General features: G+C 57.8%; 2 protein-coding genes across 6 annotated transcripts in view; both read right to left on the bottom strand.

Annotated features, from left to right (window-relative positions):
- The window catches only part of ZNF862 (zinc finger protein 862), a 32,958-nt gene extending 29,794 nt beyond the window's left edge, over positions 1-3,164 (bottom strand). For all 5 annotated transcript variants that reach the window (XR_003004450.1, XM_024754478.1, XM_024754477.1 and 2 more), the window contains exon 1: positions 2,935-3,164. Coding sequence is in view for 3 of the 5 variants with exons in the window: in XM_024754478.1 (XP_024610246.1) it covers positions 2,935-2,958 (24 nt within the window). In the remaining 2 variants the exon portion in view is untranslated. The remainder of the gene's footprint in view (positions 1-2,934) is intronic.
- A 7,311-nt stretch (positions 3,165-10,475) lies between these two features.
- The window catches only part of SSPO (SCO-spondin), a 29,259-nt gene continuing 14,665 nt past the window's right edge, over positions 10,476-25,069 (bottom strand). Inside the window, 39 exon segments of the mRNA XM_024754499.1 lie at positions 10,476-10,682; positions 10,684-10,694; positions 11,011-11,057; positions 11,161-11,279; positions 11,382-11,509; positions 11,655-11,837; positions 11,984-12,103; positions 12,634-12,750; positions 12,887-12,945; positions 12,947-13,022; positions 13,271-13,473; positions 13,475-13,523; positions 13,794-13,840; positions 14,084-14,208; positions 14,482-14,586; positions 15,242-15,387; positions 15,755-15,970; positions 16,193-16,438; positions 16,797-16,835; positions 16,838-16,946; positions 16,949-16,988; positions 17,492-17,661; positions 18,612-18,696; positions 18,832-18,942; positions 18,980-19,221; positions 19,420-19,540; positions 19,542-19,716; positions 20,450-20,668; positions 20,996-21,087; positions 21,871-22,040; positions 22,170-22,237; positions 22,240-22,337; positions 22,460-22,976; positions 23,080-23,284; positions 23,351-23,490; positions 23,603-23,755; positions 23,887-24,118; positions 24,203-24,294; positions 24,984-25,064. Coding sequence (XP_024610267.1) covers positions 10,476-10,682; positions 10,684-10,694; positions 11,011-11,057; positions 11,161-11,279; positions 11,382-11,509; positions 11,655-11,837; positions 11,984-12,103; positions 12,634-12,750; positions 12,887-12,945; positions 12,947-13,022; positions 13,271-13,473; positions 13,475-13,523; positions 13,794-13,840; positions 14,084-14,208; positions 14,482-14,586; positions 15,242-15,387; positions 15,755-15,970; positions 16,193-16,438; positions 16,797-16,835; positions 16,838-16,946; positions 16,949-16,988; positions 17,492-17,661; positions 18,612-18,696; positions 18,832-18,942; positions 18,980-19,221; positions 19,420-19,540; positions 19,542-19,716; positions 20,450-20,668; positions 20,996-21,087; positions 21,871-22,040; positions 22,170-22,237; positions 22,240-22,337; positions 22,460-22,976; positions 23,080-23,284; positions 23,351-23,490; positions 23,603-23,755; positions 23,887-24,118; positions 24,203-24,294; positions 24,984-25,064 — 5,363 coding nt within the window.

Raw genomic sequence — 25,069 nt, 5'->3', positions numbered from 1 at the left:
AACCAGAGAGCCTGTGTGCCAAAAACTAGAGCCCACACGCTCTGGAGCCCACGTGCCACAACTAGAGAGAAGTCGGTGCACCGCAACGGAAGATCCCGCATGCCTCAATGAAGATCCTCCGTGTGCTGCAACTAACACCCGACGCGGCCAAAAATAAAATTAAAAAAATAAAAGATTAAATTACAGCCACTCCACCTATCTTGTACCTTTCCTCCCTCTTCACACCCAGTCTTTACATTCCCTGACTCTGCCTACTTCCTCACACTCACTCATCAAGTTCCTACTCACATTCCATCTCTTTCTCGCAAGGGACTTCCTGCCCACCTAGCCCAAGCACTTCTACTTCTCCCGAGCAAGGAAGGCTTTATGCCCCTCGTGGTGCCTGGTCCACAGGAAGCCTATGCTGATCATCGTATTTTATAACCCCCTTCACCATCACCACCCCTTTCCCCACCACCACATTATACAGAAAATATTTCATAGGCATTTAATTCGTTTTTTCATTCAACATATTCTACTTGTTTCTGTGTGCTTGGAGATCCTAAGATATAAAAGACACTATCTCTATTTGTCAAGGAGAAAAACCCATCAGGAGGTGACAGACAACTGTGATATAAGTGCAATAATAAAACTGGGGGGTGGGGTGCCGGTGGTGGCTAGGAACCAGGGATGTTGAGGCAATAAATACATACACAGTAAATACTCCTACTTGGCAGCAACGACAATAGTCTCCCAGAGGGCACATGAGGTGTCAAGACTGCAGTGCTCTTCACAGCACCCACACCTACAGCAAAAGGGCTCCTGTATGAGATGCTATCTTGAGTCATTCATTCAGAAAATACTGAGAACCTATTACATGCCAGATACTGCTCCACTAGTCTAGCTGGGGATAGAGCAGACAGTGAAGTCAGCAAACAAATAAATGTGAGAATTTTATATAGTGACAGGGCTGCAAAGAAAATAAAACAGGATAATGGGTTAGAGTGATGGGGAAAGGTCTTTGTCCTCTATCCATTATTCTGCCAATGGCAAGCCAAGATACCCCCCACTTAATCCAATAGGCTAAGACTGCTTTTAGTTAATAAATATCACAAAATAGCATCTAAGGAAGATTCTAATAATACACCAAGCCACTACCTCAGGTGGACCCCCAGTCTTCCAGCTTTGAGAGAAAAAAGTGATATTCAGAATGGAACTTTAGAACAGCACAGCTATTGCACCCAGGCCTTAGTTATTGTCACTCATCTGCAATACCTCTTACACTGCTGGTTTGTTTTGCAATTACTTTATTTCATCTTTGGATAACATCCTCATTCCCTAGGTTAAAAAACTGATGTACCTGGGAAGGGTGTCCTTTTGAGACACCTTACAATCACGATTAGAATCAAGGGTGAAATTTCCAGTCCCCACTGTTTTCAATTAGTGGTTGGGCCTGAAAAGGACATAAAATTTCTCCTCCACCTCCCCAAATATTTGTATTTCACTCTTCTCACACCAAAGGCTAAGAAATCCTACAACTGAACAGAATCCCTTGAAATCAACCTCAAATCACTAATTCCACTTTTCAGTGCCAATTGTGTACAGCCCTTCTTCTACTGCATTTTGCTCTCCCTCTGTCCAAATTCAGGTTCAGGCTAAACTAAACCTCAGGATATTACCTGAGGGTGTGAGCCATTTCCTTTACTTTTTTGGTATCCCCTAAAGTGCTTGGCACGAGGCTGGCATGCAGTTCACCTTCAATCTTTCTCTGGTTAGGTTCTGTTGAGCTTTATTGTCTTGGACTGTTTATAGGTTGTTTCATCTGGAAAATGCATCACGGTAGCTTGTGGAGAGGATGGAGTACGGAAGAGATGATTAAGCAAGGAGTAACTTTTGTAATTCAGAGTCCTTCCCAGTCTTTCCAGGAAAAAGTACAGCATCAAAATAACCTCACTATCTTTTCTGTCTTTTGTCTGTTGGACAACCCTTCCAGGCTTGTCCATGTTATTGAAGTGAAAACTGCGGGAAAGCTCCTGGAGGAAAGTAGTCATTTCATATGTACTTCCAGCATCTCTGTCAACTTAAATCACGGATCACAAATGTTTATTGAAAGAGCAATTTTTTTTAAAGGAGAGACTCAGTATGCACTCGAAAACGTTTGTTGAGGAGGTTCCCCTTGTGCCAAAGAAGAAACAATCCTCAAGAACTGGTATCAAATAATATCCAGAAAGATCTCGGTCCCCAAAGGCTGCCAATGTCTCCGAATCAAGTGCGTGCGACCACGCTCGTCTTTGCTGACACCGACTCCGAGCTCTAGCAGTCCTGTCAAACCCACTTAACTCTACCTTCAAGCACTTTCCCCCACCTTTTCTTCCAATTCACAGCCTCTGGCTCAAAGCCTGAAGCAAGTTTATGAAATATGCTTCTAAGCAATACTCAGAAACTCCACGAAGTAGATAAGCTAGAAACAGAAATCGGCAAGAAATATGCCAGATGCCTTGTCTTTTTCTTCTCAGCCCTTTCTTGGGAAGGGGGATCCAGGCAGGGCCAAGCCCTCATCCTGCCTCTCGGTGAACCCTATGCCTGGCTCCCAGTGGGGTCCGATCCAGCCTCAAAGCCTTAAAACACGCTGGGCCTCTTCCAAACGCCAGTGGTGGTGTGGGAAAATAGGAAGCACTTTCGCACTACTACACTGAGCGGGTCACCCACCCAGCGTCAACCGGGCGGCGGCTTGGCGGAGGGCTGCTAGGCCAGCCGCGTGGGGAGGGAGCGGAAGGCTGCGCGGGACTCGCCCGGAGTCGGCCGCCCAAGTGCAGAGGAAGAGGCGGGCGAGCGGGCGAGTCCTTCCCTGCAAGGCTGGCTCATCTGCGAGGACTCCGCCCGTACCGCCCGCCTCGCCCAGATCAGGGATCTACGGGAGGGGAGTGGGCGGCCCCAGGGCCCTTCCAGGCCTACCTTCCCCGACTCCCTGGGCTCCATGGCCCTGCTTTCGGTGGCCCGTGCTGACCCCGCCACGGCCTCCGGGCCGCCCACTCCCCCCGCGGCCTGGCCTGAGGATGCCGTAGCCGCGACCACCTTGGGGACCGGGACCCCCGGAAGGGAGGGCGCCCCGGCGGGGAGGGAGCGCGGCCCGGAACCAGCTGTCCCTGGTCAGAGGGCGCGGTGGCGCTCGCGGAGCCAGGAGAGGCGCGCAGCTGGTACTTGCGTCGCGCCGAGCGAGCCGCTTTACGGCAGCAGCCTAGCCCGAGGCGGCGGGGCATCATGGGAAGCGCGGTCCAGGCTCGGTAAGCGGCTCCCGAGGCTGCTATTGCTCCGGGAATACGGGGTCCCGACTGGACGAAGCAGCTAGCTCTCCGCCCTTCCCACCTCCCTCCCCCGGCGATGGTTACTAGGTAGCGTACCCACGACGCTCTCCCAGGCCCTATAGGAAGGGCAAAGTACTCTGATTGGGCTATAAGATTGCTCGTGCTTGCGTCTATTCCCTCGCATTTTTAGGGCGAATGTCAACCTTGAAGATTCCAGACTGTATCTAATCCAGGAGGTAAATACTTTTTGTAGCATTCGTTCAAAAAACATCATTGGTTGCCTGTCATGTTGCCAGGCGCTGTGCAAAGGTTTGGGAATGCGCAGTTGAGTCAAACAGAAACTTTGCCCCCGAGGAATTCGTAGTCTACTGAGGAAACAGACCATAAACGTAACTACAAAATGAAGAGACAGTGCAACGAAAGACGTAAACACGAGACTCTATTAAAGCACACTTTGTCACCTTAGGGTGCGGTGGTGGGACGATATGGGGTAGTTAGTCAAGGATTTCCTGAGGAAGTGCTGCCTGAGTTGAATTAAAACGAGGTAGGAGTTAGCCACGTAAAGAAGGTGCTATGCTGTCCCCTCTAGATTCATGTGTTAACCCCTATGCGATGGTGTTTAGATGTGGAGCCTTTGGGAGGTAATTAGGTTTATATGAGATCATGAGGGTGGGGCTCTCATGATGGGATCAGTGTCCTTATAAGACGAGACACCAGAGAGCTTGCCCTCTCTCTCTCTCTGCCATGTAAGGACACAGAGAGAAGGCAGCTGTCTGTAAGCCAGGAATAAAGTTCTCACCAGAACCCGACCATACTGGCACCTTGATCTTGGACTTCCAGCTTCCAGAACAGTGAGAAAATAAATTTCTGTTGTTTAAGTCACCTGGTCTATGGTATTTTGTTATGGCGACCTGAGCCAACTAAAACGGGAGGAGAAGAGGAGTGTTGCTAGGAAGAGCAATTGGGCATGAGAAACAGCCTCAGCAAAGTCAGGGAGGTGAGCAAACAGTGTGTGTAGGGAAGGTGTGTAAGACAGGGAGTGGTGGGAAATGACGCTGGAGAGACACGAGGGATGGATGTGTAAGGCATTGCGTGCTGCCTTTAAGGGCTGGAAGTAAGTTTTTAGCTGGTGACTGGTGTGGGCAAATTGCACTTTAGTTATTGCAGAGTAGAAGGTGAATATAAAGGGGAAAAGATAGAAGAGAGAAAACCAAACTCTAAATACATATATTTACTCTCCATTCTTCTCTCATCTTCTTTAAAGGTTGTAAAATTATATAAAGTAATAGTAACAATGTGTTGTTTCGCTTGTAATATATATGGATGTAATATGTACAATAATAATACAAATAAAGGACAGTAAAGTGCAGAAATCTTAAGTTCAATGTATTTTTACATGTGTACCATGTAGTCAACACCCAGATCAAATATAAAAAATTTCCAGAACTCCAGAAAGTTTCCTTGTGGCCCTCCCATTACGTATACATAGGGGTAAAACTACAGAAAGTAAGGAAATGACCTTCATAAAAGTGTTGTCCCATGAGATGCAAGAGGGAGGGGATATGGGGATATATGTATACATATAGCTGGTTCACTTTGTTATACAGCAGAAACTAACACTACACTGTAAAGCAATTATACTCCAATAAAGATGTTAAAAATAATAATAAAAGTGTTGTCCCAAATGCCTAGCTCAGCAGTGTGGCTTCTGGCCAACTGCTTTCTCTGGCTCCACAGACTTTGAGGGTGGATAAAACAGGGGTTACATAAGTAGAGTAACTGGAAGGAGTGGAGTTGTGGGAAGATGATGAGCACAGTTTGGGACATGATGATTTTAAGTATCTAAGTGATATTCAAATTGACGTTCTAGTGAGCAGTTGAATGCACAAGTGCATAGCAAGTTTAACCTATCTGCGAGGACAGAAATCATGTGGACAATCAAATTATAATAGCTGCTTTATTATCAGGAATTTCAATCCTTTTACACATTTCCTTTCCTCAATATTTCTGACAGTCCTTCCCCATTGAGGGATATATGTGATTAAGAATGAATGACTGGGACTTCCCTGGTGGTTCAGTGGTAAAGAATCCACCTTCTGATGCGGGGGACACGGGTTCAATCCTTGGTCAGGGAAGTAAGATCCCATATGCCACGAGGCAAGTAGGCCTGCATGCCACAACTACTGAGCTTGCGCGCCTCAACTAGAGCCCACGTGCTGCAAACTACAGAGCCCGCGCACTCTGGAACTCACGCACCACAAGGAAGAGCCCGCGCACCGCAACTAAGACCCGACACAGCCAAAAATAAAAAATAAATCTTTTTAAAAAAATGAATGATTATCATTGGTTGCCTGTTGCCACCTGGTATGAAGTAGGGACTGCACCCACCCCCCACGGCCTTTGAAACCAAACTGAGACCCTGACTAGCCATGCAGCCCTACTATTGGAGGAGGGATTTCTAGATGCCCTTCCCGCAAACACATTCCACCCTAACCCCTGGGACCTGTGGATATGATGAAATATCACTTCCTTGATTGTGTTACACTATACAGCACAATTGACCTTAAAATAGGAAGATTATCCTGAACTACCTGGGTGAACCCAGTATAATCACCTGAGCTCTTTGAAAAGCAGAGAGTTTTCTCTGTCTTGGGGCAGAAAGGAAGTAAAAACGATTTGAGGCATAAGGGGGAATTGACGTGCTATAGCTGGCTTGAAAATGGAGGGGAAGGAACAGAGAGAGCTGACAGCCCGCAAGGCGATGGGGACCTCAGTCCTACAACCGCAAGAAACCAAATCTAGCCAACAACCTGAATGAGTTTGGAGGTGGGCTCTCCCCTAAAGACTCCAAATAAGAGCTTTGTCTGGCCCAAACCTTGCTTTTGGCCTTGTCAGACCTCAAGCAGAGAACTGTGAGGTAACAGACAGGGGTTGTTTTACGTTTGTGATTTGTTACACAGCGGGAGCTAACTGAGACAACAGAGATGCTGCTTTGATTGGGTTGCCCACGCCCATTGGTCTCTGTTGTCTCATGTTAGGGGTCTGTCACCACTTCTGCCATGGTTGATCCCTGGTGCACCTGTTGCAGGAAGGGAGACCCCTTCCAGGGCTCTAGAGTGGGCTTTTGTCTAACACTCAGAAATGAATTGTCTGAGGAGACACACGTGCTGACAAAGCAAGAGACGTTATTGGGAAGGGGTGCCCAGGCGGAGAGCAGCAGGGTAAGGGAACCCGGGAGAACTGCTCTGCCACATGGTCCGCAGTCTCAGGTTTTATGGTAATGGGGTTCGTTTCTGGGTTGTCTCTGGACAATCATTCTGACTCAGGGTCCTTCCTGTTGGCGTGTGCATCGCTCAACCAAGATGGATTCTGGGAGGTTGGTAGGACATATGGACTGCTGTCTCCTCTCTCTTTTTGACCTTTCCAGAATTCTTCTGGTAGGTGGTAGCTTGTTAGTTCCAAGTCCCTTACCAGGACCTCCTGTTGTAAGATAACTCATGCAAATTGTTATTATCGTGCCTGGCCGGGACAGGTGGTTTCAGTCAGTAGTTCCCCTAACACAGCCAGATACCTGCCAGGCTCTTCACTGGCATTCCACCGGCCCACTGGGGGATACACCACTGAATTCCCTGGGAATGCTCTTTCAAAACATTACACCCAGGTATAGGAGAGAGAAGATAGATTTCAGTATTGACCTAGGAATTAGATTTTTCTAGAGAATGGGAGAAGTTATGAAGGAATTGAAGATACTCATCCACACTGTTCAAGAAAGAAAGAGGGGCTAAGCAGGGACTGATAGATTTAGAAAATGGGAGGACTCAGATCCCGGAGGAAGAGGGGAGGTGGCACAAGAGTGGTGTGGGTGAACACGTGAGAGCCGGAAGGGCAGGAGAAGGAAGTCAGGGTAAGACAGTAGGATGTGTGAGAAGGAACAGTTTCTAGGAAACACACAGAAACTGCATCTGCTTGTTGGCAGCCCCTTTCAGGAATCCCACTTCCTTGGCGCTCTAGGGGGTCCCACTTCGGGCCTCCCCCAGAACAGTTCAGGCTCTCGTTGCTCCTGCCACAGTCCCCCTTCCTGTGGCCCACTTTATTAGCTGAATGTCCCTCTCCCCTTTGCTGGATGGGACTGTCGCTGGATGGGACTCTCACGAGTGGGGGCGGGCTGAGGAATACGAAGGAACGGAGGATAATACACAGAATCATTGGGCACTGGAGCAGAAGCATCCAGCATGGCTTCCTCCCTCTCCACCCCGTCCTGGCAGCAGAGCTGGAGACAAGGACTTGGTCCTGGAAAGTGACCCCAGAGAGCAGACCTTGGGACTTGGGAGAGTGAAGCAGGGAGGAGAGAAAACTGATGGAAGGGTGCATTTTAGAGTAGGCATTGGGGCCTCATTCCACGTCTAAGAATTATACCGAATGCCCCCCAATAATAGTCCATTTGAACAGTGGCGGGGGGTGGCGGCTGAGCCGCTCCCATCCCCAGGAGGTGAGGGTTGCCCCAAGAGGCATTAACTGCATTCCATCCTCACACTTGTACTTCTAGCTGTGCTTGTACGAAGGTCAAGTGGACACTCTCTGTGGTCAGAAAAGCCCTGGGGCAGAAAGCAAAAGAAGCTTGAAAAGAAAATATTGAATGGCAAAGCAGCAGGTGAAACAGAATGCTCAGCGTCATTAGTCATTAAAGAAATGCAAATCAAAACGCAGTGAGACACCACACCACACCCACTGAATGGCTAATAAAAAAATGTAAAAGGACAGATAGGAACAAGTGTTGGAGAGGATGTAGAGAAACGAACCTGGTACATTTCAGGGCAGGGGCAAGGATGGGAAGAAGATGTAAAAGGATGCAAGCCCCCGGGGAAACAGTTTGAAAGTTTCTTAAAAAGTTAAACATAAATTTACTATATGACCTAACAATTTCCACTCCTAGGTATATACCCAAGAGAAATGTAAACATGACCACACAAAGACTTGTATATGAATGTTTATAGCAGTTTTATGCATAGTAGACCAAAACCAAGAAAGTACTCAAATGTCCATCAGCTGGTGAATGGGTAGACAAAATATGGTATATCCACACAATGGATTCCTTATTCAGCAACAAAAGGGAACGAGCTGCTGACATTCTATAATATGGATGCGTGAAAGGAAAATCAAAATGGAGTCAGTATTGCTAAGAGAGCTCTCGAAAATGGAGCCAGGCGGATTCCCTGGCGGTCCAGTGGTTAGGGCTCCGCGCTTTCACTGCCAAGGGTTCAATCCCTGGTCCGGGAACTAAGATCCTGCAAGCCTCGTGGCACAGCCAAAAAAAAAAAAAAAATGGAGCCAGGAGGCCATTAAGGAAGTGTGAATTATTCATGTCTCAGCCTGGATGGAATCTGATCTTTTGACCTGATGAAGTCGCCCAGAATACCTGCCGGAAACTCAAGATACCTACCAGACCCTTACCCTAAAATTACTTAGGATAATCTGTTTACTTCTTGGACCTGTAGACAAAACAATGTTGCCTGCTATTTTAGTAACAAGGAATGTTGCCGGTCATCAGTGCATCAACAACTGTAGCCACACCCCGATGGTGCGCCCTGTGGGGACTTCAGGATGGAGAAAAACACGGTACTGATCCTAGATACTTAAGATGCTTAGCTAAGGAGTAATTTCAATGAGCCCAGACTCTTGCATCTTCCCATATATAGAAAAGCACTAAAATCATTAACTTGAGATCTCTGTATTTTGTGAGTAGCAGTAATCTTTTGATGCTCGACTGCATTTTTTTCCTCCAGCGCAAACTCCTATATGTCCCGGCTCCTCCACTACCTCTTCAGAACAGTTCCGCAAAGCTGTCTGAGAGGCTGTCTCTCGGGCCGTACTCCTCAGTAAGGTCGCCAAATAAAACATAACTTGCAATTTTTAGGTGGTGTGTTTTTCTTCAGTTGACAGACCTTCTCTAAAACAACTCCTGATTCCTTACAGACAAATATTTTCTGACTCACATCAGAGTCAATCACGATTCTCTCCAGGCAACTTTTAACAACCTGGTGGCTCTTCGTCTTTATAAGCCCCTGACTCTTTCTCTCCTTCAGAGTTACCCAAATCTGTGTCTCCTGAATTGTAGTTTTTAAAACTCCAAATAAACTTATTTGCAGCTTCCTGCATTATTTACTTTGGTTGACCGATGAATCTCAAAATCACCATACTAATCCAAAAAGCCAGACATTTATAGGAAAATGTCCAGAAAAGGCAAGTCTACTGAGGTATGAAGCAGCTTAGTGATTGCCTGGGGCTGGGGGTGGGAAGGACTGATTGTAAATGGGCTTGAAATGATGGAAATGTTCTAAACCTGGAACGTGGTGATGTTTGTGCAACTTGTGTTTTCTATAAAAGTCACTGAAGTGTAAACTCAGAATGGATGAATTTCATTGGATATAACCGCAAGAATACTTTTTAAAAGGAGGAGGAGAAGCAGACCTCAGCATGAGATGAGTGTATCTTCCATGGAAATGGCCACCGCAGCTGCAGCTGGTATCAGATGGGGCGAGAGATGCAACCTGGGGCCCTAGAGATGTCTTATATCAGAGATCTTCAGATTTTACATCCAACCTGCTACAGATGAGGAACTGAGGCTCAGATATGGGAAGCGACTTGCCCAAGTTCACTAGCATGAGGGGTTCACAGAGGTTCCCCAGGTGACAGTCCTTGTGCTGGTCCAGGCCAGGGCTCAGAACCACCCCCCGCCCTTCCCCTCTGGGCCCAGGGATGCAGACTCCGCACACGGGCTTGCTGCCAATGCCACTTTATTTGGGATATGCTAGTACCAGTGCATGGATGGAGGGTAGGGTGGGCATGGGAGGAGGGCTCAATGCTGTTGACCACGTGAGAGGCAGTGGTCCTCTTCCAGTGGAGCCGTCAGCGCTTTGAGAAATCACCTCCTAGAGGACAAATGAGCGGGAGATGCGCTATCAAAAGAGGCAGAGTGTGGGGCCTCCCTGGTGGCGCAGTGGTTGAGAGTCCGCCTGCCGATGCAGGGGACACGGGTTCGTGCCCCGGTCCGGGAAGATCCCACACACCGCGGAGCGGCTGGGCCCCTGAGCCATGGCTGCTGAGCCTGCGCGTCCGGAGCCTGTGCTCCGCAACGGGAGAGGCCACAACAGTGAGAGGCCCGCGTGCCACAAAAAAAAAAAAAAAGAAGGGCTAGGGGGCGTGGAGGGCTGTGGTGTCACACCGGGTGGGGCCGCCCGTGGTGCCACCACTCGCAGTGGTCTGCAGGCACGCAGGGGCCCCCGGGGCCTGCCCCGCACTGCAGCTGCTCTGAGTCTCCGTGGCGTTGGGCTCCCGGCACGTCTGCTCACAGGGCCCCAGCTCCCCGGGGGCCACCTGCTGCCACATTTCTCCGCGGGGGGGGGGGGCACTCTGCCAGGGAAGACCACGGAGCCCACCACTCGGGTCAGCCCTGGGTGCAGCCTCGATTCTCCCCCCTCCCACACTGGGCACCCTTGGGTCCCTGCTCCTGTCCCCAGCGCTGCCCACTTGGCTCCAGCAGCCTCCAGACTTCTGGGTTTCCGAATATACCTCTCTGCTCTATCCACCCTCCCAAATACTAGTGGGGCCCAGCTTGGTAAGTGGAGGTAGCACCGCCTAGGACATGCAGGCCCCTCTCCCCTTATCAGGGCCAGCCTGGCCTTGGCTTTGGAGGGACCAGCAGGGATGTGGGCAGCCCACATCTCACCCCGACAGCCAGCGACGGGGCAGCTGAAGGCTCCGCCTTGGCCGACACTGGGAAGAGACTGCTCTTGTTCAGATGCCTGCCACGCCTTCCTCCCCGCCCCCGTTCTCAGCAGCCCCGCCCTCCATCCCCACCCACGCCCCCAGCCCTCACCAGCGGGTGCAGTTCTGGGTGAGCAGAGTCCCTGGGGGCAGCTCCCGGCCCTGCTCTTCAGGGGTCAAGCTGAGGCCCCAGGGCAGAGCTGGGCGCACACACGTGTCGTAGCGCAGCAGCTGTCGGGGCGGGGCAGGCTCCGGTTACACTTGGACCATCCCCCCTTCCCCCCACCTGCCTGCTCCCTCACGGGAGAGTCAGGGCATGGTGCCCATACCCACCTGCCCTCCAGGGCAGTCACAGCCAAGCTGGCAGGGCTCCTGCATGCAGAGGGTGCCAGGCTGCAGGTGCGAGCACAGGCGCGGGCACGAGGTCGCACGGGGGCTGAGCACCTGGCCAGGTGGGCGCTCTGTGGGGAGCGCAGAGAGTGAGGTGGTGTCCCAGGGAGGGGGCTGCCTCGGGACCCTCCGCCGGCCGTGGCGATCAGCCGGGACGGGTCCTGGGCTCGGCAGCACGGCAGGGAACAGCAGGCACCCAGCGCCCTGGGTGCTCACCGGGGCAGGGCTGCAGGTTACGTTCCTGCCGCTGCTCCGTGTCCTGGGCCTGGCACGGTGCCCCCGCAGGACCTTCCTTGCAGCTGCTCCAGGCTGACCAAGGCCCGAGGGCTGGACGCTCATGGGGGCGGCACACCAGGGACCCGTTAACACAGGTGCTGTGGCAGCGGTGTGCAGAAAGGGCTCAAACCCTTGAGAGCCACGGTGAACAGAGCCTCTGCTCCCCAGCAAGGCCCATAACCCTGACCTGGCCCGAGCCTCCCACCCAGAGCTCCCCGTGTCCCTGCCTGGCCGCCGGCCGGCAGCCACACCAGCTTTTGCAGTCCTGCCACCCCCCTCGGCCGGAGCCAGCACCCATGAAGCACTGGGACTGGGGAGGCCACAGCGGCAAGAAGACATGGGCACACGGCGCCCATCCTGTACCAGCTGGCCAGGGGGACAGCAGCAGCCTGGGAGAGCGGTCGGGGAGGACAAGCAGGGTTGGGGCTGGGGCGGGCGCACGTGACGGATCCCTCTGTTAGCCAGCTGGAGTCCAAAGCCTCAGGCAGCCCTGGAGCACCCTTCCTCCCGCCCCTCCCCCCACGTGACCTGTTCTCCACCTGCCCTGGGTGTGGGCACCACCCTGGGAAAGTATTTTTTTTTTTTTTTTTTTTGCGGTATGCGGGCCTCTCACTGTTGTGGCCTCTCCCGTTGCGGAGCACAGGCTCTGGACGCGCAGGCTCAGTGGCCATGGCGGCATGTGGGATCTTCCCAGACCGGGGCACGAACCCGTGTCCCCTGCATCGGCAGGCGGACTCTCAACCACTGTGCCACCAGGGAAGACCCCCTGGGAAACTTTAAGGCTTCCTGAGAGCATCCTTAGGATGCAGCCTGTCTTGACTAAGGCTCACTCGGGCAGGACCCCCAGCTGGTTGCTGAAAGTGACTCAGAGATCCACTCAGCTGCCCTATAACTCATGGCCCAGCCGTCTGCCCGCCACCTGTGTGGCACCGTCCCTGCAGACACTGCACGCGGACCCAGAGGTCGGCACAGCTTCTCGGGCAGTGGTCGGCACGGTCCAGGGTGGGCACGGGGTCCCGGGCCTCGCAGCTCTCTCCTGCGGACCAGAAGGTAGGAGTCTGTGTCGGGACTTCGTGAGTCCCGAGCCTTCCCTGGGCACCTCCAGGGCCAGAGGCAGCATCCCCGTCAGGTGCCATACCCCTGGCCCCTTCTCCGATGCTGGAGCCAGCTACCTGGGCAAGGCCCCATGTTGCAGCTCTCAGTCTGAGCCCATGGCCCCTGGCAGCCTCCTCCAGCGCAGCTGGAACCCCCCACTGCAGGGTATCTGGCAGCGGCTCCAGGCCCCCCAAGGACTCCACTGGCATAAATCTGGGGAGAAGAAGCGGAAGTCGGTCCCAAGGCCTGCCTCCTGCCTCCAGCTGAGCCCCCTTCCTCACCTTCTAGCTGCTGGCCCTCCAGCCTCAAATCCAGCAGGCCCTGGGGACTAGCTGGAGGGCGAGCAGGCCAGCTAACTGCTGGGACGCTGACGTGAACAACGCGGCCCAGCCCTACCTGGCCAGGCCCGACTCCACCGCTTTCCAGGCCCCTCCCCCTGTGGCCTCCGCCCCTCCCATCACCTTGGCAGGCTCCAGGGTCTGGGCAGAGACGCTGCTGGCTGAGTGGCACAGTGCAGAGGTCTGGATCCCCGGCCCATGGCCTCCCCGTCTCGGGGTCCAAACAGGGGCGGCAGCGGTGCTGCTCTGAAGCCAGCGTGGGGACCGAGGTGGAGGAGAGGCCAGCTGGGTCCCCGGGCCAGTGCTCCTCTAGGGCAGTCCTGGAGGCAGGGCCCACAGGGTGACCACTCGGACCAGCGGTTCAGAGGCAGAAGACCTAGGAAGGGCGGCACGTGAGCATCCTTCCCGGGACCCTCCCCCAGACCCAGAGACCACAGTAGATAGGGAGGGAGGGGCTCAGGTTGTGACCAGGAAGGTCTGGAAACAGGAGAGGCTGAGGGAGGTGTAGGGGGCCAGGGCAGGGTGACCAACCATCCTGGTTTGTCCAGGACCATACTTGTCCTAGAAACTAAAGTTCCAAGTCCCGGAAACCCACCCCTCCACCCTGGGCAAACGGGGACTGTTGGTCCCCCTGGTCCCGAGTTACCTTGACAGCCCCGGCTGGTGCGCTGCAGCTCCCCACGCTGGTACTCACTGTGGGAGGGGGCAGTCAGGGTGGGCTCAGGAGGCAGGACCCAGCCCAGCACCGTGGGCAGGGGGCTCACGTAGGGGTAACCTGGGCTCTGGGCTCAGTTGGAGCAAGAGGAAGCTGGGACCGGGCCCGTGGGGCTTAGCTTGGCCTTCTCTGCGCGGCTGCCCTGGGGAACCCCTCCCCCTCCCCGTTCCACTCTCTGGTCCCAGCGCTCTGGTGCCACCTTCCCTGCCCCCAACACTCACCACTCTTTGCAGCCCAGCTGCAGGTGGTCCCCGGGGGCCAGGGTCACCCCAGCTCCTTCTCCTGAGATGTGCCGGTAGTTACACAGCTCTGGGGGAACGCAGCCTCCAGCCTGCTGCAGCAGCCTCTGTGCAGAAGGGGACACAAGGACAGGGCTGTGTGGCAACCATTTCATCATCCTAGTGCCGGCACCGTGCAGGGCCCACAGCAGCTGCACGTGTGTGCTGCTGAACCAAGGCATGGGTGAGCGGCCACGAGGCAGAACGTGAGAGCTGTCAAGGCCCCGAGTACCGCAGGTTTGCAGGAGAGGGGTTCATCTTGGACGTCACGGAGGGAAGGAGGCGTGGGGGTGGACAGGGTCCCCTCCTCCTGGGGCGTCTCCCCTAGCTGCATGCGTCACCTCGGGGCAGTAGCAGCCAGGCTGGCAGGGTGGCAGGTGTGTGGCACAGAGCCCAGCGCGGAGGGAGCCGCAGGCCTGGAACTCAGAAGGAGGTGCGCAGCTGTCCTCCGCAGGGAGAGGCAGGCAGGCTGGTGGGGGGCAGCCCGGAGACACCCTCCGCTCCCCAAGCCCAGAGAGCACAGCGCATAGTCCCATCACATCCCCTTGAGGTGACCCAGGAAGAGTGCGAGATTGTCCCCCTGCTACATGTAAGGGCAGACCAGTGTCGCCCCATCCAGCACCCACTCAGCCCCTGTGGGTGCCTCCAGGCACGGGTGAGGACGGTTTGGACCGTGGAGAGCCAGGGAGCTGCATGGGGTTCGGGGCCTGGCACTGGCAGGTGCTCCAGGGATTGGCAGATGGGAGGCAGAGGGGCAGAGACAGAGGGCAGCTAGGGCAGGAGGTGGGCAATAGCCACTGTGCCTGGGGGCAGCTACAAGCGGACATAAAGCCACAGCTGGGCCTGCGGCTGCCAAGTGGGAGAACTGTGATGGCTTGGGGGCGGGGGGCCGGGGAGGAGCCTCTGTGAGGAGGGGGCTGCTGAGGGCAAGGTCAGGGGTAACTGCGCTGCCGAGGGCGGGCTCAGTGCAGGCGCGGGCAACCGGTCTGAGGTCCTGGGGACGTTAAGCATCGCTCTAAGAGGAGCCGGGCGGCCGAGTGGGGAGCCCGGGAGGTCCCTGTCAGCGTTCAGCTCCCTGGCTTCTTGCTCCTGGGGCCTCACAGAGCAGCTGCTGACGAGGCAAGGCCGGAAGTGGCCGTCCAGTCGTGTGCGGGGGGGCCCTCCGGGTGCTGGGCCCTGGTGTCGGTAGCGCTGCTGGACCAGCACCTGGCATGAGCACCGCGTCCAGATGCTCCACACACACTCCTCTAGAGACCAAGCTGGGGAGAAGGGGTCAGCCTGGGGCCACTCTGGGCTCCCCAGCCTCTCCCCTACCTGCTCTCCCCTCTTATCCCAGCCCCAGCCAACACCCCGAGCAGGAAAAGGGTGAAAGAAAGCCAAGGGTTCCGGGAGGTCCCAGCTGGCTGGCTTCCCTGTCACCCAGCAGCAAGGGTCACATCTCAAAGGGCTCTAAAGGATTGATGGTGGAAAGGGGAAAAAAACTAAAAAAAATATTGGGATGCGATAGATACAGTACAGGTATATTTGGGGGAGATAATCTGGGATTTGGGAAAACACATGATCCCTGAATCTTCCCCAGGCAGGAAACAGGCTTCACTTCCCGTGCGCGCTAACCCAGGCAGGGCCCTGTGGAGCAGGCCTGGGTGACCAGGTGGAGGAAGGTCCCACTGCAGGTGGGGTCGGCCTCGGCCAGCGGGCAGGGGCAGGGCCCCCAAGGGCCCCAGGAGCAGCATCCAGCGGCCCCAGGCAAAGCTGCTGCCCACAGCGTCTGGGTGTTGAATGTGAGCGATGCAAGGCTATGGGCCTGATCGGAGGTGGCCAGGCACCTTCCTGTACAGAGCACTTAGCCAGGACACGGCAGGGTCAACAGAGGCCCTTCTAGGATGGGACGGGGGAGCGGGGAGCGAGGGAGGAGGAAAGGGCCTCAGCCAGGAACCAGGACACCTGAGTCTGAGTCTAACTCTGCCAGTAACTGTCTCCTGACTTGGTGTGTCCCTTCCCCTCCCTGGGGTTCAGTGTCACCAGCTCTAAGTCAGGAGGCTTAGAGGCTGCCAGAGGCCACAGGGTCTGCAGAGGTGAGAGCTGACAGGGAAGGGGAGAGGCGTGGGCTCCAGGCAGGGTGAGTTCTAACCGGGACACAGGCCAAACGGTGCAGGAAGGTGCCTTCGGGACAGTGACAGCCCTCCTCACAGCCAGCGGAGAAGCAGCCCACCTGCCGAGTGATGTGGGCGCGGGAGAAGGGGCAGCCCTCGCCGGGCTGGCACTCCCGGTACAGACGCCCGGCCGGGCAGCCTGCCTCTGAGGCAGCACCTGCGTCAGTGCCCAGCTCCAGCCCCACTGCCCTCACTGCCTCCTGTGCCCACCCCGAGGCCTGCCTCTACTCACCCCGGCGCCCGCCCCCAGACAGGCCAACAACACCCTCCCGAGCCTGCCCCTCAGGGCCTGTGCCACGCCTGCTCCTGCGTTCCCCCCACACCTCGGCACAGCCCCAGCCAGCCTCCTTCCTCCTTCACTTGCCCATCACTGGCCTGGGTAAGGGGCAGCCTGTGGGGATGGCACAGGAGAGGTCAAAAGGCACCTGTGAGTCAGGGTCAAAGGCCAGAGTGGGAATCAGCTCAGTCGGAGTGTCCAGGGCAGAGCCTGGGCTGGGACTCACCTCTGCAGGCCTGGGCGCAGCAGACGCGGCTCAGGCGGGCGGTCTGGGGCAGGGCGGCCGGGCGCAGCGCCTGGAGCACAGCTGCTCCCCTCCTCTACACGAAACACTGCCGTCCTCCCAGGGGCCCCAGGAGCAGGGTGCATACCTGGGCAAGGCAGGTCTGTGCAGGTCAGCCTGCCCTCGGAGCAGGTGCTGGGCGGGGCACGCAGGCACAGGAGGGAGAGGGCAGCTCAGTCCCGCCGGGTCCTCCGCACACACCCCTCCCAATCGGCCCTCCCTTCCATCCACCTGGCCCCATTTCCCTCTGAGGTCTCAGTCACCCTCCCCGTCCTCTAGCGCCTCCAGCCCCTGCTCCCTGACCCACTCAGGGCCCTCTCAGGTGTCCTGCGGACTCTGTCCTATGGGGAAATGATCACAGGTCGCTGCTGCTGACAGGGGCCAGACAGTGGGAGGAAACACCACACCGCCGCCCCCTTCCCCCTCACAGCACACGCCCAGCCCTCCAAAGTCTCCCAGAACTGCGGAGCTGGCTGCCTCGGTTTCCCCACCTGTCAGACAAGGGGTTAGGGGGCCTGCCACATCTCCTCAGGGCTTGTGGGAGCCTAGCATGCATCCGCTGAGACCGGGAGAGCTCAGGTGTCCTCACCCCTGCACCTGTCCCTGCATCCAGCATCCTGCCCGCACACCCGCCTCACCGGCAGTTGCAGCCATCGGGCCTCGCCAGTTGAGTGCCGGGACGGTGCCGCTCCCGGGTCAGCAGGCCCAGGCAGCTGCAGTGGCTGGGCTGCACGCAGACAGCGCCGTCGGCACTCAGCACCTGGCCCGGCGGGTAGTAACCGCCTGGCTGGCAGTGCCAAACCCAGTGCTGGGGGACAGCAAGGGAGGGCCCCGGTCAGCGGAAAGCAGGGTCGAGGGGACCAGGAAGGGGCGCCCGGGAGGGAAGATGAAGTGGAGGGGGAGGGGGGCAGAGGGGAGAAGGTATGAGACTCCAGTTCAGAACTGCTACGTTCTACACTCAGTTTATGCCACGCTTCCACCGGAGTTTTTCCTCCAGGGGAGGAGGGGGAGGGAGAGGAGAGCCTGAGAGGAGCTTCCCTGGGCGGAGTGGCCTCCAAACGTGAACCCCATGGAGGGATGAGTGGGGACCGAGGCATCTCCCAGACCTCCTAGAACGTAGGGAGCAGGCGACTAGAAAGCTGGGGGGAGGGGGGCGTTTGGGAAGGCGCTGGGGCTCCCTGGGGGAGGCCGGGACCAGGCACCGCCTCCTCGTCCTGCCCTCGTGTGGGAGCCTCCCGACCTCCCTGGACAGGTCCGAGCAGGGCCTCCAAGCGCGTCCCTTCTCCCCAGCCCTTCTCTCAGCATTTTTGATTCGGGTCGGCTTCCTCACCACCGCGCAGGCGCCGCTGGACAGAGACCCCAGCGGCCTGCCTGTGTCCCTCTCCATGGTCCTGGGCGGGCGCTCAGAGGATAGACCCACACCCCCGCAGACGCAGGCGCACACGCGCGCGCACGGAGGCAAGGCCTGTGCGCCGATACGCCCCTGGGGTTTACGATGATATAACGGGATGATTGCCCCTGCCTATGTGTTTATGCTGCTTCTGTCACAAAACGTTTAAACTGAGAAACGTTTGCGGTAAGGAAGGCAAGGGCTGCTGGGTGAGGCTCGCTCCCACTTCTCTCTGGAGCAAGTGGGACCCTGATGGGCGCTGACCCCGCCCCTTCTCACCACTGCGGGGCAATCCCAGGTCAGAGGGGCCACACCCCAAAGCCACACCCTGCCGTCCCGCAAAGTGACCCTCAGGAACCCAGACTCACCACGAGGTCGTCACAGGAGCAAGGACAGGGAGGGCCACAGGGGCTGTACTCGGCCCCTTGGATGGCGGTGCAGTTGGTCACTGGGGGGAGGGGACAGGATAGGCAGAGAGCTGGGTGGGTCGCCCACCCTGGCCCACCCAGGCCCCTCTCCCCGTCATGCTCCCTACAGCTTTCCCACCTCTGCCCCCTGACCCAGCCCCGTCGCCAGCGGGTTCCTGGGCATGGCAGAGCCGGGCAGGCGGCCCCCTGGGCCCGAGGCCCCTCGCAGTAATCCCCCAGGCCCTGGGGTGGGGTCCGGCTCTGGAGGCCGCCCACACAGGAGTGGCGGGGGCTTGGCTGGTGCAAGGCGGCAGGCATCCACAGGGCGCAGAGGCCACATCTGGGCTCCACTGGACTCACGGTCACACCCCAGCAGGAGGCAAGGCTCCTCCTCTGCCTCAGGGCCTGGGCAAGGAGGTGGGGCTGAAGCCAGTGGGGGCAGCAGTGCCAAGCTGGATGGTGTAACGCCGGGGGGCCTGGTGCAGAAGCGGTGCCGGTGGCGTCGGGCAGGGCCACAGGAGGCCAAGCACTCGCTCCATGGGGTCCAGGGTGACCACAGGAGCCTGTGCTCCTCAACAAGAGAGGCCACGATAGTGAGAGGCCCGCGCACCGCGATTAAGAGTGGCCCCCGCTTGCCACAACTGGAGAAAGACCTCGCACAGAAACGAAGACCCAACACAGCCAAAAATAAATAAATAAAAATTAAAAAAAAAAAAAAGAATTTCCAGACCAATCAACATTTTACAAACAGGAAAACAGAGGCCCATACTGAACGCCACTCGCCCGGGGTCATGTGCTGGTCACGGGGCTGGCAGAGCAGAGCCACGCGCCCTGAGTTCAGTGCTCTGCAGCAGCAGCCAGGGTGGGAGGGCTGGTCAGTCCCTCTCGGGGCAGGAAGCAGGGCCCTGTGCACTGTCCAGCCACTGCTTGCCCAGGGGACACAGAGATTGACAGCTCAGCCTAGGCACATTCATTTCTCCCCCGGGGTCCCACCTGGGAGAGGCATCAGCTCGGGGCGCGGCTGGGAAGGTCGTGGGGCTGCAGAGGAGCTCAGGGAGCAGGGTCCCTGGGGTGACAGGGAGGGGTTGACAAGGCCGTGGGTGGTGTGGGGATAAGCGAGGGCAGGGCGTGGAGGAAGAGGTGGGTACCTCATCTGTTCAGAAGGAGTAGACACTAGCTTGAGTCTCCTGGATCTTTCTCTTGAGTATTTCCTCCCTTTTAGTTTTCTCCAATAAAAATGTTTTAAAGCCCACTTGTCAAATTTGTGGACATTCCAGAAAAAAAAAATCTAAGAGAGAAAAGGCAAAAGAGAAAGGGGCAGGGGGAGAGGAAGAATGAAGGAGGGAACTGGGGGGAGGACCAGGGGACAGAAAATAAAATGAAAGAAGAAAATTAACTGAAAGGAAAGAAAAAAGAACGGAAAATTGAAAAAAAAACAGAGGGAACGGGGTTAGCGCGCCCTCTACTGGCAGATCCTGGTATCAGTTTTGAGTGTTGGATGCTTCGAGGTTTCTGAGCAGAAAGCAAGTGCACCCCAGGAAGTGAATTACACTCAGGAAAGACAAAGAGGCAACTGGAAGGAGAACGTAGAACGCCCCCACTCCAGGCTCTAGTTCCATCATAAATCACCTCTCCCAGCTGAGCCTCAGTCTCCCCATCAGTCAAATGAGCACGATGCCTGGGGGGAGGGACAGGGGTCAGAGTGAACACTACCCCAGCCCACCAACCTCCAACGCCACCGCTACCTCCATCCACCGTCTGCCACCTCCTCCCCCAGCCCTTGCCCCCTCCCCACGCACCAGTGAGGTTCCAGGGCCATAGCAGGTCCAGCTGCAAGTAGGGGGGCTGGGCGTGCCACTGAGTATAAGCTTCCTCTACGGGGCTCCAGCCCTGCTGCCCAGGTGCCTCCGTGGGAGGCCTTAGGATGGCAGCCCAGGTGGGGCGCTCCAGCTGCTGGGGCAAAGCATGCAGGCTCCCCTCGGGGAGTTGGGCCAGGCCCAGGGGAGAATAGCAGGGATCTGGGTGCATGAGAGAGGGGCTGGAGTTGGGGGAGGGCAGAGGCTGGCAGGAGCCTGCTAGGGGCATAGTTAGGAAGGCACGAGGGGAGTTGGGGGATTTGAAGGGCCCACACAGTTGACCTTGCGGTGTCAACAGGGACAGAAGGCTGGTTCAGGAAAGGCAGCGATGGAGAGGCAACTTAGGCCGGGATGACGTCTAGATGCTTAGGCAAACCATCCTCCCCATGGAGGCAAGAGGTATAGCCCAGCGATCCTGTTTGCCCTCCCAGGTTGGACAACCCTTGGGCAACATCCCCCCTCTGCCCTACGATAGCCCGTGGCTCTTACCTCTGGGGGGAGGCAGAATGTAGGTGATCAGAGGGGCCCCGATCTGGGGGCTTGGGGCTGGAGGGGCCATGTGGCGGACCGTGGGTTGTCTCCTGTGTGGGGAGACTCAGGCTCACACCAGCCCCTGGCCCAGCTCCCTGACCTCTCTCCACTTCCTGGGGCACTTTCTCGCCCACGACTTCCCAGGAGCTTTGGGAACAGCTCCCCAGCTGGAAAAGCCCATCCTCTTTCTCTTGTTGTGAGTTGGGGGTTTTCACTTCCACTGAATACTTAAGAGAACGTAGAATAAAACCACCAGTCCAAAGCCACTTCAGGGGCCAGGACCGAGCGGCTGCAGTTCCTAATCCAGGGCTGCTGTCGCTAATTGGGTACCCTTGCGGGCACGAGAAAAGGGCATCTCTGGATGGAAGCGGTCCTCCAGGCTAGAGCCTAGCCCCCACTCGCCATGTAACTTGTGCAGTGAACCACCTGTACAACTGTGCGTGCGGGCTCTCTCCTAACCTCAGCAGCCTATGGGTGCACTTTTAAGATATGGAATCTGGACCCAAAGGCACATCAGTTTCTGAGACTTTGTATCTTCCTGTTTTATTTATAATTCAGTTTCCAAGTAAAGATGCTCTTGAAAAGCCCAACTTTGTCATGGCTGCTCTTAGTGGGAACAGGGAAGGAACCAGATCTAGCCCAGCAGAACCAGAGAAAAGAAAGCGTCCTCAAGGGTGACCTCACAGGGGACGCAAAACCCCAAAAAGGTCAGAGGAGGTGGGCAGAGATTGAGGCCTGGCCTTAGGAGAGCAGAGACAAGCGAGCGCTCTTCCCCCCAGCCCCACCCGAGGGCCCCTTCCTTCCCCAGCATCCAGGACCCAGGCTCCCATCACCCTGAGGCTGGGGTAGCCGATGCCCCCAACTCGGCGCTGCCACCTGTGGCTCTCTCTGAGTCCTCACCACCCTCCTCCCCTTGGGGCCCCTCTGCTACCCCGCAGACCCACTCACCAGGCAGGACACAGTGGCAACATGACTCTCCCACTCCCTCCACCAGAACCCAGTCCTGGGGGCACAAGAGTCAGGCCAGACGTGCTGAACTGGCCACCTGCCTGGCCCGACCCGCGACCCTGGCCTCTACACACCTCGCCCCGCCCCCGCTGCCCTGGCCCCAGGGCCCCTGTTCCCCCCTCACCTGGGGGCAGCTGCCCAGCGGGCAGTAGTGGGAGCTGCGTGACGTGCTGCCGTGCAGACACTGGCAGCCCTGCAGGGGCCCTCTCGCCAGCGATCCCCGACTCGGCGGACCCTCGCCGGGCCTCGGCTGGACCGGGGGAGGGAGGACCGCCCCTCACCTGCTGAGTGGCTCAGCTAGGCAACCGCCCCATTCTGTTTTGCCCGGAGCGAGGGGTTTCCCAGGACTCAGGACTTTCAGTGATAGAACCTGGAAAGTCCTGGGCCAACGGGGACACTTGGTCACCCCGTCACCCCGACCCCACCCCGAACCCGAGAAACTGCAGCTGGCCCAAGCGAGGGGTATGGAAGCAAGCTGTGCCAGTGGAGCGGTCCCAGAGGGACCTACAAGCCTCACCCCAGGTACCTCCAGAGGCACAAGGTGCAAACCAGAGGGCCCATACCCGTCCTTGGACTTGTGGGCCCCCTGCACCCCGTTTTTGGACCTCCAGGGCATAAAACTGATGCAGGAGAAGGCCAGGGATCCCCAAAGATGCGCTGGGAGTCCTGGTGTTTAGACTAATAGGGGCACAGAGTGTGGGGGTCCTTGTCTGGGGTCCGTGGTGCCCGTGGAAGCACCCTGAGCACAGGCGGCTTCCCAAGTGGGAGCTGGAGGTGAGGTCAAGGTCCCCGCAGGTCCCTGGCGGGTGCAGTAGCTGTGGGCCAGCGAGGCAGACGTTGTTGGCGCTCTGGAAGGACCACTGAATGCTGCGGCTCCCACAGGGACCCAGGCACTCGGTCCAGGGAGACCAGGATGACCAGCCACAGTTCACTGAGGGAGGGCCAAGAGTCAGGGCCGCAGCAGGGCTGGGTGCTCCGCCGGCTAGTCTGGGAGGAGACCAGAGACCCCTCAGGAAGGGCCGGGGGGGCCTCACCGGCACAGTCTGGGTTGGGCCGGCAGCGCCGGGGCCGTCCATCTCGGCAGATGCAGAGCTGGCAGTCGGCCTCGATGCGCTGCCCACGCCAGTAGTGGGTGCCGTCCACCAGGCAGGGGCACTGCCACGGCCACACACACCGCCCCTCGTCACCCAGCACCTGCCCTGTGGGGTGCCAGCAGCCTAGGGAAGGCCCAGGGTGAGGCTTCTCTGTGGAGAGCTCGGTTCCGGCAGACATGCCCGCTGTACCCCAGGCCCAGAGCTCCCTTACCTGGGCTGCTGCAGGGCGGTCAGGGGGGCACTCGGCCTGACCAGAGATGTCATCACAGATCAAAGGGCAAGGGGCACAGGGATGGAACACCAGCTCCCCGGAGCAGGTGACATTGGGGCAGCCATCCTGAGGGCAGGGTCCTGAGATGAAGCCGAACCAGAGGTCATCGAGGGTGGGTCCCCTTCAGGGATGAGCCGCCCACCAGCAGCCCCTCCACACTTCACCCACCTTGCCCTCCTCCTGTCCACTCACTGGTCTGGCGGGTGCTGGGAGGGTCCCCAGGCAGCACGGCACAGGTGTGGCCCCCGTTCCGGGGTGGGCGGCACTGCCGCTGCCGGGCCATGGTGCCCCTGCATGGCTCAGAGCACGGGGACCAGGGAGACCAGGAGGTCCATTCACTGTCCACTGTGAGGAGAAAGGGCCGACCGGTGGGGAGGTGGGCCGTGAGGTTGGGCCGGGGACCAGCGCCTTCCTCCCGCCAGCTCTCTGTAGGCCCCGCCCACCCCACTGGCCTCCTGGTGCCCAGGACCCCGCACCTGGGCAGGCGGCCGTGACGCAGGCCTGAGTCTGGTGCTCGGGGCCCGGGCAGTGCCGCCGCACCGGGAGACTGGGCGGGGAGCAGCGGCGGCTGCAGCCCTGCACCCCGGGGCCGCACGTCTGGCTGCACGGCGCCCATGGGCTCCAGGGGCCCCAAGCCTCACAGCACTGCTCTTCCCAGGAGGGCCCTGCCTCCCCCGCCAATTCACAGTCAGGCTGCCCAGCGCACACCTGGGGAGGGAACGGGGTCAGGGCGACTTTCGCCTTGGGGGCACAGTGGCTCTACCTTCCGCACCACCCGTTCCCCACCCTCACCAGCTGGAAACCGAGGCAGAGGCCATCCGGGTAGGAGTATTCTGGGCCGGGAAGCCCTGTCCTGTTGGGGCCTCCTGGGACTGGCAGCCCCTCTGAAGGGAAGACGAAAGAAAACAGGTAGGTGGGAGTGAGAGTCACCTCCCAGGCCTCCGCCAGCCGTGGCCTCCATCAGGGGAACAGCGTGCCTACCACAGCCCAGCTCATCCTCGCCCTGTGGACAGTCGGGGAGCCCATCGCAGAGCCGCTCAGGGTTCAGGCACAGCTGGGGAGCCAAACCGCAGGGGAAGAGGCTGCCGCAGGGGGGCAGGAGGCTGCAGAGGAGGGCGGGGCAGCCGGAGGCACGGGCGGGGGGTATGAAGCAAAACCCTCAGGGGACACAGCCTGGCTCAGACACCTTTGTGAGGGGTCCAGTGGGGGCAGGCCACAGGGGAGGAGATGGGGCCTGTGGACAGCGCCCAGCCGCCACCAGGTGGCCAGGCCGTGAAGGTCTGACTTGCGGGGACACAGAGGGGACCCCGAGGCCTGGTAGGGAGAAGCTGGGGGGAGCCCCCCCAAACTGCCCCCCCACCCCCTGCGGCAGAGACACTCACTGCCCACCCTCTAATGCATCCAGCCCAAATGTGGGCAAAGACAAAAGCCCTTTCTTCTCTCCCCCGGGGCTGGGCGGGCAGGCAAGAGTGTTCAAAGAGAGTTTCCGGGAAAAGATTCAAGGAGGACAAAACTCGCTCAGATTCGGCGGCCCCCAGACCTGAGTCGCTCTCTAGCGAGCGCCACCCCGAACCGCAGGCGCCGGGGTCCCCGAACGAGCCGTGGGGACAGTGTGCGGCGCCGTCGCACAGCTGCGCGGGGGCCACACAGAAGATCGGA

Source organism: Neophocaena asiaeorientalis, unplaced genomic scaffold (genome assembly GCF_003031525.2).
Source record: "Neophocaena asiaeorientalis asiaeorientalis breed wild unplaced genomic scaffold, Neophocaena_asiaeorientalis_V1.1 scaffold407, whole genome shotgun sequence".
NCBI lineage: Eukaryota > Metazoa > Chordata > Mammalia > Artiodactyla > Phocoenidae > Neophocaena > Neophocaena asiaeorientalis.
The sequence above is the reverse complement of the archived record's forward strand: the minus strand, read 5'-3'. Positions and strand labels throughout refer to the sequence as shown.